Source organism: Rhinopithecus bieti, unplaced genomic scaffold, assembly GCF_001698545.2.
Source record: "Rhinopithecus bieti isolate Rb0 unplaced genomic scaffold, ASM169854v2 scaffold_6945, whole genome shotgun sequence".
Classification (NCBI taxonomy): domain Eukaryota; kingdom Metazoa; phylum Chordata; class Mammalia; order Primates; family Cercopithecidae; genus Rhinopithecus; species Rhinopithecus bieti.
This window is the reverse complement of record NW_016805531.1, coordinates 610,320-622,901: the sequence shown is the minus strand read 5'-3', so window position 1 is coordinate 622,901 and position 12,582 is coordinate 610,320. Positions and strand designations below refer to the sequence as shown.

General features: G+C 34.3%; 1 protein-coding gene across 1 annotated transcript in view; it reads right to left on the bottom strand.

Moving 5' to 3' along the window:
* CEP152 (centrosomal protein 152) overlaps nucleotides 1–12,582 on the bottom strand; it is a 74,584-nt gene that overhangs the window by 27,097 nt on the left and 34,905 nt on the right. The window contains 7 exon segments of the mRNA XM_017872775.1: nucleotides 1,871–2,003; nucleotides 2,146–2,274; nucleotides 3,019–3,128; nucleotides 3,750–3,784; nucleotides 3,787–3,855; nucleotides 3,858–3,873; nucleotides 7,213–7,417. Coding sequence (XP_017728264.1) covers nucleotides 1,871–2,003; nucleotides 2,146–2,274; nucleotides 3,019–3,128; nucleotides 3,750–3,784; nucleotides 3,787–3,855; nucleotides 3,858–3,873; nucleotides 7,213–7,417 — 697 coding nt within the window.

Below are 12,582 nucleotides of genomic sequence, written 5' to 3'. Positions count from 1 at the left end.
GCTGCAGTAAAATGCCTTATGTCCTGCAAAGAAGAGCTACCCCAAAAGTGTCCTCTCTTGTTCTAGAGTTTAATAAGATTCTCCCATCGTGTATGTGAAACATTTCCTTTAAAAAAAGAAAAAAGAAAAAAAAAAAAGTGTATTTTTGCCTACCTCTGAAGAATGTGAGAAGATTAGATAGTATCCTAAATATAAAGATATTTAGTTCTGACTGGCTTATACTACTAAGGGCTTATATAATTCTATAGTAAAAACCTAACGAATTTTCAGAGAGGGAAGAAATTAAACTTCTAATGTTTTAAGTACACTGGCCCTTTAAGTGAGGGGTGGGCTTGGGGGAGTAGTGTAACCACAAAAGGACAGCAAAAGGGAGCGTTTTAGGGTGATAAAACTGTTCTGTATCCTGATAAACCTATAAACGTGCTAAAGGTTTATAGAACTATACACCCAGTGGTGGGACGAAGTCAATTTTACTGTATAACAATTTAAAGTTTTTTTTAATTATACTTTAAGTTTTGGGATACATGTGCAACATTTAACCTCTAAGTTTGGTTTTTTTGAAGGACCAAATAGCAGTTTAACTTTTATTCTTGGACTTGGGTACAAACACTCATGAGCCAAAATATCAGTCAGTAGCAGATATTAATTGTAACTGACCCATAATATGAGATCAAATTTTATAGTCAAATTGATTCTATTAAACGTATCAGAAAATATTCCTGAAATGACTTCTTTGAGAAAATTCTTCTTATGTTCTTGCCAATTTTTGTACATATAAAAGAATCACACTAGTGATTTCCCTATTTTAATTTTTAAAACATTACTGAAAGCTAAGTCCTCAATTTCAAGGTAATATAAGATCCTTTCTCACTTTTATACTGCCATCTCTACCTAAAACAGCTCCCTTCAGAAGTTCTTTTTCCACAAGATGATATGTATACATGGCACGTTTTCCACCATATTAATCTATTCAACAATAATCAAGATATTGAATGAACTGAATTTCTCACCTGCTCTTTACTATTGTTTTTAAGTGTGTGGTAGTAATAGCTTGTTTTAACATAACTCATGCAAAAAGCTCTGTATAGAACATTTATTTAAGCATTTAAAAATATTTTCTAATCTTCAGGCAGATAGCTTTCAAACTGTGGTTTGTCGCTGGTCCAAAGTGTGAAGGACAGTCAGGCCTGTTAAGGCTCTGGGCCAGGACAGGGAAGAAAAGAGGAGGTGTGACTGTTTACATGTGATTTTACTCCTGGACACTCACCAAGGGTGACTCAGAAGAATCAGGCAGAGTTGGAGAATCTACTCTAGCCCCTCCAGCTTCCCTGAAGGAGGTCATACGAAGATGCTGACCTTGCTGTCCATATCCTCCGTATCATCACTCTCCCTATCATGAGACCAACATTCAAATTCCTACTCTTCTCCCCAGAAGAATAAAATGACAATGAGGTAGTGAGAAAGAAATGGATCCAAGAAAAAGGGCTCTGAAGGAATGCTCTGTGCAGCGCTCACAGGACTACATAGGGTTTCCGGAGCAGTCAACACTGAAAACGAGGATCTGTGATTTTCAGATTTAAAGTGACACTGATCTTTTTTTTTTTTTTTTTTTCCCTTTAGAATAAATCTGCAAGAAAAAAAAAATCACTTTCTCCTATCTATATGCCATTGTACACTAAGGTTTTAATAATCATTTCAGTATTTACTGCACTTTATTTGTGAGCTATATGAGTGTGATACAGCCAAAAGTAAAGAGAACCTATGAATACCTTCGCCATTCACTTCTCTAGAACAAATGCATTCGTTTAAATGATGATACTGAGGCTTGAAAAGTGAAAGGATGTCGGTACAACATAAACTTGTACTGTACCTTCTCCTGAGTCTGTTGCTCCTTTTCAGTGGTCTGCCTGAGAGTCAATTCTAGATTATCCTTCTCTCTGCACACTTCTAGGTAACATTCCTGCACAGCAGTCATCTCCTTATTCACCTTATCCAACTCAGACCTTAGATACACAAAACCAGCAACTAAATGATTTCACCACAAAAAAATACAGGAGCTGCGTAACAAACAATTTTCTTCTAAATTATGGAATAGGGGAAGGTAGTCTCTACAGCTTAAAAGGCAGCTCAACTCTTTATTCTCACCTCAGTTGCAAATGGGTTCTCTCATAAGCCTCAAAGAGCTGCTGCTTCTCCAAAGCATGCTTTGCTAATAGGCTTTCACGTATTTGAGTTTTCATGGCTTCATGGTGCTGCTGATAAGTCCTCTCACACCTGGAAACAGAGCGGAATCAAATGCAATGCCCAGTCTCACTACAAACACCAAAATGAATTGGCTTCCCTCTTTCCTCCTCACCCCTTCCTCTAATGCAAATTATAATTGAGGTCAGATTACTTTTCCCCAACCGAAAGTGGTAATTATTAATTAATAACCAACAATCTTATGAGAATCTTCAAAATTTTCTTTCTTCAAATGTTTCTAGAGAACAATTAGAAACTTGGATGTGAGAATGCCCCAGTCCTTCAAATAAAGAGAGTAATCTACGTTGAGGAATTCTGTTTATAAAAAATTAATGACAGTAATTGAGGGTGTGGTTCCAAAATTTATATTAAACATAAATACTAGCAGTCCCCAACTCACAAGTAAGTTATGTTCCAGAAGTCTGTTTCCAAGTTTATGATTTGGTATTTGGAAGACATATTCCCTCTCACAGACTTTTTTCTTTATAAAGAATAGTTTCCCAGACGAGTCTTTAAAAAAAAATTAAGCTATAATATTTCAGTGAACTACGGTTTCAATGATACTATAGAACCCAACCCACTACATAACACTGTTTCTATGGAAAATGTGTTCCAAATTCTAATTTGAGAAGCCAGGGACTCATCTCTGCCAATCCAAGATCTCAACAGGGTAGAATTCACTCAATCATTTTGAATCTTTTTGTCACAGGGAAGGGCAGGGAGTTAGAGAGGAAAGGTACCCAGGAGACAGTCGTCAGGCATCTATATAGACCTTACCTATCCACAGCTTCTCGCTTATCATGGTCAAAATCTTGTACCATTTGTCTCATTTGATTACATAAGTCTTGATTTGCATTTCTCAGTTTTTCTTCAGTTTCTTTAAGTTCCTAGACACAAAAGAATATACTTAGTACTTAGAGAAAATAAACATCATTTTCACTGATTAGTTTTATCTCATTTTAAAATATTTTCTGTGCTTTCTCTCTCCCCTATAACAATATTTGACATTATTTTACAATTCTGCAAAAGAAAAGTCTCTTCAATCTTTGATAAGAACATAGATTCATTTATTAGACAGGTAGCTTTCTGACAGGACTAAATGTTTAAATTTTGTATTTACTTTGAAATACATAAAATGAAAATATTTAACCAGAGAAGTATTGGCTAGCTAATGCCTTAAAATAAGTCTCAGAGCTCAATAATCTTCAGCAACCATCTAAAAAAGCAAAGTTTTACTTCTGGGTCAAGAGCTGGCTAAGGTGGAAAGAATACCTCTGTCAGCCATGCTACCATAGAGAAAGAGAACTGGAACTACACCAACTTACCTTCCAATGAAACTACTAACCAATAGTTCACTAGTAAAGGGAAATAACTGGAACTCAGAATCACCTACTAATACACTTGTCTACTAACTCACATTGCCTCCCTATTTGCAAAAACTCTATTACATCTTCTGTATTTAATGAGGAAATAAAATTCTTATAAAATATAAAAAATATTTTAATCACCTGATTTTGTTGTTGTAAAACTTGAATTTCATTTTAAGCAGCAGAATATCATCTCTGACAATATCAGAAGTAGAAGACTCAAGCCACAATTGATTCTTTGGTTTTCTGAAGTATCTGTTTTAGTCTGAATGTTAAAAGTCAAAAGTTTTCAAGTTTTAAAAAATTCTAAGTTTCACTTTGAAATAATTCCATACTTTAAAAAAATTGCAAACAGTACAAATAATCTCCATATAGCTTTTACTCATCTTCCCCCAATATAACTACAGCACAATGATCAAAACTAGTAAATTAACTATCAGGTAAGCCACAGACCTTATACAAATGTTTCCAATTTGCCCCAAATATCTGCTTTCTGGTCCAGGATCAAATCCATGATTCTGAGTGGCATTCAGTTGTCAAGTTTAATTAGTGTCCTCCAATCTAGGACAGCTCTTCAGTCTTTCAAATCCATGACGTTTTCTAAGAATACTAACCCATTATTTTGTAGGATGTTCCTCAATTTGGAGTTTTTAGGTTTACTAAGATCAGGTGATGCATCTTTGGCAAGCATGTCAAGAACTGGTATGTGCTCTTTGCAGGAGACACATATCACTATGTCTCACCACTGGTAATAATCAATTGAAGGTGGGATCTATCGTCTCCATTGTAAACTTATTATTTTTTGTTTTATAATAAATGATAAGTATCTTATGGGATACTTTGAGAGAATGCAAATATCCTGTTTCTCATCATATGTTCTCCTACTAAGATCAAGCATTTATCCTATCTCTGTATGTGTTCATTTATGTCGTCATTCACTCATGGACATACATTTTATTCAATAAATACAATTTTTAAGACTTATGATAGACTTTGGCAAATTTCTTTCCAGAAATGCCACACAAACATATACTGTCAGGTAGACATGGGTCTGCCCATCTCTCTTTGCCTCCAGTGGCAGTGATTATCTTTAAATAATTATCTTTGATGGGAAAAGAATATCTAACAATTGCTTTCATTTGTATTTCTTGTGTCATCACCAAAGTGGAACCTCTTATATACCTTCACTGTTCATTTGTTTTTCCATCTTCCCAGATTTATCTGTTTATATAATTTTGCATATTTTCCTCTTAGTGAGTGTTTTCCTTACCTTTCTTTTATGCATTGATGGGGTTACAAAGATTTTAAAATATATCTACTCCATTTCACTTGTTGTGTCCCTGGACTCTGAGCTCTTTGCCACAACATAGTGGCTCATCCCTGTAATCGGAGCACTTTGGGAGGTGGAGGTGGGCAGATCACTTGAGCCAAGGGCTGAAGTAACTCTGAGAAAAATCAGAGTTTAGATGGAGACTACCAAGAATTCACTATGGCAATAGAGTAGCTGCACAAAAAGAATACTCAAAGATGAGAGAGTTATTCCTTCGATCTATTGATCAACCAGACTACAGTGGGAAATGGAAAGGCTAAAAAACAGCACAATGCATGACCACTATCAACTGCTACACATGATAAAGTGTATCTGTATAGCAAATGCCATTAGCAACTTTAATACAGAACAAAGAAAGCACCAAGATACCTGAGCTAAGGTTCAGACTCAAAATCAGGTTTCTAGTATCCTAAATCTTAGAGCACTCCCACCAAAATGCTTAAACTAATAAACTCTAACGTCTTAATACAAATTGAGAAACAAGCTTTCATCCCCATCCTTTTAAAGAAATGTAGGGCAACAATGAAAACAGCTTGATTTAGAGATGTTAAATGTGCAGGGGGCAAGGCGGCGGGGAGACTTTCTCATTTGTTGTTAATATTAAAACCTATGTTTTAGTCATCAAATACAGTTACTCAGAAGAAGGAATCAGGCTGGAAAAGATTTTGATAGCAAAAACACTGTTATTTCCAAAACATAAATTAGCCACAATTAAAATTCCACAATTAGCACAGAACATTATACATACTTTAGCAGAACTGTTTTAATGAACACAACTCCTAGTTTAAAAGAACAGGAGATAAAACAGTACTAAAGAAGGAAGTAAACAATTATCTCCACCCAGGAGGAAAAGGAGTACACAACCCACATTCCTTTTCCCTCTTCTTTTCCTTCTCTTAGTTATTAGGGGTTTTATATATTATTTTCTATCGGGAGTATAGATGGCTGATGATTTGTGAAATATGGAAGGGTAAAAAAAGGATCTATAAAGGAGAGCAGCCCTGAAGATCTCTGTGATAGCATGATCTTGCAGAAATATCTTTGACTTACTTATTAGTCATGTGTTTAGTTTCAATTTGTCTGAAATTGGCTCTGTAAACTCAAAAGTGTCACAAAGTGCTCCAGCTTCATTTTCCTAACTGAAGAATACAGTGGTGGATTTCAATGACTGACATAACCAGATGTTGTGCCTTTCCCATCTGTACCACTACCACTATGTAATATCTGTACCACCATCACTATATAATTAATGTCTTCATATAGAATGACTTTTGTTATAAGAACATGGGCCAGGAAAACCTCATAGAAAATACTAAAGGATTTCTATGGAGGATTTATTTTAACTAGATTTTAGAGCACTGTTGGTAAAAGCCAATCTTAAAGAAATGCAGATTCCTTGATACAGAGAATACTTCCTTGTATTTATGGTAAAGGAATTTTACCTAATTGGTATCTCATTTACTATGTGCTAAGAGTAACCAGAAAAAACATACAGATGCTTTTCAACTTACAATGGGTTTATCGCCTAATAAGCCCATTGTAAGTTGAAAATATCATTAAGTCAAAAATGCATTTAATGCATCTAAGCTATTAAAATCATAGCTTAGTCTGTCCTACCTTAAATGCCCTCAGAACACTTACAATAGCCTACAGTTGGGCGAAGTCATCTAACACAAAGCTTCTTTTATAATAAACTGTTGAATATCTCATGAAATTTACTGAACACTGTACTGAAAGTGAAAAACAGAATTGTTTTACAGGTACTCAAAGCATGGTTCTACTGAATGCATATAACTTTTCCACCACTGTAAAGTCTAAAAATTGTAAGTCAAACATCATAAGTCGGGGACTCTCAGCATCCCTTTAAAAATGGTATTTCCTTCTTTAAACTTTACTTAGAAAAATGTCAAATAAACCCCTGAAAGCCAAAGGTTTATTAATTTCAAAAAGTGTAAAAGGGCTGGATGTGGTGGTTCATACCTGTAATCCAAAACCTTGAGAGGTTGAGGTGAGAGGATTGCTTGAGCCCAGGAGTTTGAGATCAGTCTGGGCAACATTGTGGGGACCTGTCTCTACAAAAAATATAAAAATTAGCCAGACACAGTGGCATGTGCCTGTGGTCCCAGCTACTCAGGAGGCTGAGGTGGGAGCATCGCTTTAGCCTGGGAGGTTGAAGCTACAGGGAGCCATGTTTCCACCACTGCCCTCCAGTCTGGGAGAGTGAGGCCCTATCTCAAAAAAAAAAGTTTTTTTAACTCGATTGGCTTTACAGACCTCAACCTCAATGCTTTTTTCATCCTTCTTCACTTGGTGGAGATCTTCAATTTTCTTATGACAGTCTTTGAGGTCATTTTGTAACTGAGACACCAGACGACGCTTCATTGAGTTGCTACCCAGCAAACGCTGTACTTCTGCCTTTAACTTCAGAATGAACTCATCTTTTGAGAGCTCTTCATTTGGGTCTTCTTGTTGTACAGTGCTAACGGAGAAATTGTGATTTTTAAGATTAAATCAAGTAATAAATCAGATATGGTTATTCCTCAAAAGCACTGACCACAGTGGTGAACATGTTTTGTCACCTACACAAATACATACTAGTATTTCAAAACAATTTTAAATGTTGTCATACACAAGGATTATCACCTTTGCCATGTCTCTATATACAGAAATACGTTTATTCACAGGAAGAGCCTTCTCAAGATTAGTCCTGCTGCTCACTGTAAGTAGCTTAGAAATGTGAACTTTGACATAATTTACATTTGTGTTATTGGAAAATTGCACACTGTATATACATGCCCTTTATGACTCTAACAGAAACAACATAAATATTAAGGAAGAAAAGAATACTAAACACTAGCCATCCTAACCAACAATTTCTGTTATTTTTTTCAACTCACTAAAACACAAGTCTGGGTGAATATCTGAAAAACACAAAAATAAAATCATGCTAATTTAAACCCAATTTTAGTCTCAATAAATTTAAAGATTGGAAGATTATCTGCTTCCTTGCCGTAATGAATTAACAAGACTAACTTTATCATCCTCCTTAAAAAACTAGCAAACCAAATAAAGCAAATAAAATAATAGTTTTCAATCACTAGACAACAGGCAGCAGAGGCCAGTGATTCCTGAGAAAAGGAAAACAAACAAGGTGAGCTCTAAGATTACCCGAGCTTTCTGCCTGGAGAGTGTCCAGGCCATAGCGCAGGGAGATGAAACCCAAACAGAGCCCTGTAATCTCACTGAGTTTCAGAGAAAGAATTCAGAGTTTGGGGAGGGCAGAGTGGCTAGAATATGAAGGGGAGAAATACTGGGGAAAAAGCAGCTGCACAGAAAAAGAGCTCTGGAGATATGTGTGTATATGTGTGGGTAGGGAAAAAAAACACAGGAAATGAATAAGGCTGGGAATATGTTGTGTTTCAATGAGCCATAATGCAAAGACTTACTAATTTAAAGGGTATCAAATAATACCTTAGTAGTGGGGCTAAATTAGCCCTAGATTAAAGCCTTTTCTAAACCTGATCTATTAAAGTCTATAAAGAAAGCCTCGAAAGGATCAAACTGATTCCAAGTAACTTGTGTGCCACAGAAAAAGCACAACAGTATTTTAAAAAATATAGTAATATCTGGCATCCAAAACAAAATTCAAAATGTCTAGCATTCAATCAAAATTTATCAGGCATACAAAGAAGTAGGAAAAAAATATGAACTATACCAGGAGAAAAACCAATCAATAGAAACTAACCCGTCAATGACACAGACAATAGAATTAATATATTTCATATGTTCTAGAAGGTTAAGGAAGATATGAACTTGTGGAGGAAACGAAGATATAGAAAGACCCAAATTAAACTTATAGAAAAAATTGTAATATCTGAAATGTAAAATATACTGGATGGGATTAATAGCATATTTAAAACTGCAGAAGAAAAGATCAGTGAACATATAGATATAGCAATAATACTATAAAATTAAAAACAAAGAGAAAAAAGACTAAAACAGAAATACACAGAACATATTACATTTTCCAACATGTGTAACTGAAGTCCCAGAAGAGGAGCGGGATGGAAAACATATTTGAAAAGTAATGGCCAAATTTTTCCTAATTTGATGAAAACGAAAACCCCACAAAACCCAGAAGTTTGGTGAATCTCAAGCAGAAGAAACACAAAGAAAACCAGTATACATCACAGCAGATTGCTGAAACCCAGTGATAAGAGAGTGTAGGAAGACTCCCAAAGAGAAGAGGACCAGAGAAAGGAATCCTGAATTCTGTGTATAAATTTGTACAAGCCTCAGTCTAAGCCCTGAACTATGCATGTACAGAACAACTCTCAAACCAGCATATCAAAGATTTTAAAAACTTAACTGAAATTTAAACCACACATTCAAGTCTCACAATGACTAACCCCCGAGGGATGCATACACAGGTTGGATTCAAAGCAATGTGGCAAAGGCTTGGAGAACCGAACTGAGATTTAAAATACCCATACAAATTCACATTGTCTAGTATACAATCTAAAATTACTTGACATGCAACTAACCAGAAAAATGTGGCCACTTCTTAAAAGACAATCAGCAAATGATCCAAATGCTGAAACTATCACTAAAAGAGTTTTAAAAGTTTAAAGTAGCTATTACATCTCTGCTTTATGAAGTAAAGAAAAAGATACCTGAAGTGAATGAAAAAATAGGAATTCTTAACAGAGAAAGAAAAGTGATACAAGAACAAAATAGAAATGTTATTAAGTAAACAAAAGTTAAAAAAAAACACAAAACTTTCACTAGATAGGCTCAATAGAGTATACATGACAAGAAAAAAAGGAGAGAACATGAAAATAGTCCAGTAGCAATTATCCAAAATAAAAAGGAAAAACTATAGAAGAAAATGAACAGAGCCTCAAGAAACTGTAGTATAATACCAAAAAAATCTAACATACATGTAACAGGAGACCCAAAAGGAGAGAACAAAGACACAGGGACAGAAAAGGTATTTAAGGAAATTAATGGCTGATATTTTCACAAATTTGGTAAAAGATGTAATAAATTTACATATTCAAGAAGCTCAGAGAACCCAAAATGAGATAAACTAAAAGAAGAATACACCTAAACATATCATAATCAAAGTACCAAAAACTAAATATGAAGAAAAAAATTCTTAAAGCAACAAGCGAAAAAACTATATATTACTGACGAAACGAGAATTCAAATAACAATGAATTTCTTCACAGAAACCACTGACTCCAGAGAGAGTGGACCAATGTAGCTTTAATGTGCTGAAATAGAAGAACAATTGGTCAGGAATTGTATAATAAACAAATATAAGGATATTTTCATAAAAGGAAACAGACTGTCAAGCAGCGGACATGCTTGAGAAGAAATAGTAAAGAAAATTCATAGAAGATAATATTATACGATTCTGTTTATATGAAATGCACAGAGCAGCCAAATCCAGAGAGACAGGAAGTAGATTAGTTGTCTGGAGCTGTGGAGGCAGGTAATGGGAATGACTGGTAATAGGCATGGAGTTTCTTTGGGGGGATGTTGAAATGCTCTAAAATTAGGTGTGGTGATGACTGCACAGTTCTGTGAATATACTGAAAACCACTGAGTTGTATTCTTTCAGTGGGTGGCTTTTATGGTATTTAAAATAATATCTCAATAAAACAGTAAAAAAAAAAAAAAAAAAAAAGAAAGAAAGAAAACCCACACACCTAATGTATGAGTTTCCTTTATATGAAGGCAAATCTAAAAATCTGTAGTGCTTAGGTGTGAATAACTGGGCATGAACAAGTTAAGGGAAAAAAACAGAAAATGATTGCCCTAATAGAAAAGACGGTAGTTAGCCTCAAGGTTACAATAGGAAAGAATACGGGCAGTTCGTGGCAATTTTACTTCTTGACCCGGGTGGTGGTCCCACGAATATTCACTTTCAAATAATTGATTAAACTGTATATTTATGTTCCATGTTCTTTATGTGTGTATTTCACAATTTGAAAGATTTAAAAAGAAGAATAAAACTATAGAAAGTATTAGAGAAATACTTTATTTTTAAATATCAAGAAAATATAAATGAAAACAGTGACAAATCTAACTATATAAAAATTATAAAAAGGAAAAGTGATAACTGTCATTACTGGCTAAGTTACCAAAAAATAGGGACAGCCTCAGGACATGGGTAATAATGTAAACTTTAGGGCTGTTTAGTAATATGCATCAAAAAACTCAAATAAGTGCACACCCTTTAGCAAGAAAATTATTCTACTTCTTTAGGAAATAAAGATGTGAATAAAGACTTGACTACAAAGATGCTTATAACAATGATACTGCATTATTTATAATAAAACTTTTAAACAGTGTTTTAGTAACTAAACTGATTCATTCATCTATATATTCACTAAAAGATATAAAAATATTCACTGACATTCAAAGATTTCAGAATATACTAGTAAAATGACATTATAAAGAAATATTATCAATTTTTTTTTTTTTTTTTTGGAGACGGAGTCTCACTCTGACGCCCAAGCTGGAGTGCAGTGGCCGTATCTCAGTTCACTGCAAGCTCCGCCTCCCGGGTTTACACCATTCTCCTGCCTCAGCCTCCCGAGTAGCTGGGACTATTTTATCTTTTAGAAACAAACAAAACAGATGATGTGCAAATTTTATACTGAAATATTATAGCAGTTTCTTCATGGGATGTAGGTGAGATTATTGGTGATTAGAAATTTTGATTAGAAAATCAAATTTTCTTCTTTTTTAGTCTGTATTTTCTAATTTTTTCATAATGGAGAATTAAATTACTTTTGAATAGAAATAAACAGCTGACAGTATCTGCCCTTAAGATAATGTGATGAAAGTCTCAGTGGTCTTCCTCCACAAAACCCATGAGAAAAACATAATCATAAGAAAAATGTCATATTCCAATAGAGAGCCTTCCTACAAAATACTCGAGTAGTATCCCTCAAGACTGTCAAGGTCATCAAAAACAAGTAAAGTCAAGAGAAATCTAAGGAAAAATGACCCCTAAATGTAATGGGGTAGCCTGGATGGGATCCCAGAACAGAAAAAGTATGTTAAATAAAAACTAAGGGCATGTAAATAAACCCTGGATGTTAATTAATAATAATATACCAATATTGGCTCATTAATTCTAACAAATGTATCATACTAACGTAAGGTATTAGTAGGTAAAAATGGGTACAGCATATCATATATAGGAACTCTGCATAAATTTTCTGTAAATTAAAACTGTTCCAAAATATTTTAAAAGCCTTTATTAGAAACAAAAATAATAGTACCTGAGTTAAAATGTTTACTGTTCTTCAGTTTTGGATGATTCCACATAAAATCTTAGAATACTGTGTGTGTGTGTGTCTGTGTGTGTTGAGAGAGAGAGAAAATGAATAAACTATTAGGTAGGCTTTTTAATGTTATAAAAGGAGCTTTTGCAATACATTATGCAACTTTTGTATATGTAATATATATATATAGTGTAAGTAGTCTGTCTGTATATAGATCTCATTTAAACCACTTCTATTTCCCTTGCAGTAGAAAATATAAATTATAAGAAATATAAAATATTTTACAATATAACTTCCTGTGCTATAAGACATGGTGAACTAACCTTTTTTTTTTTTTTTTTTT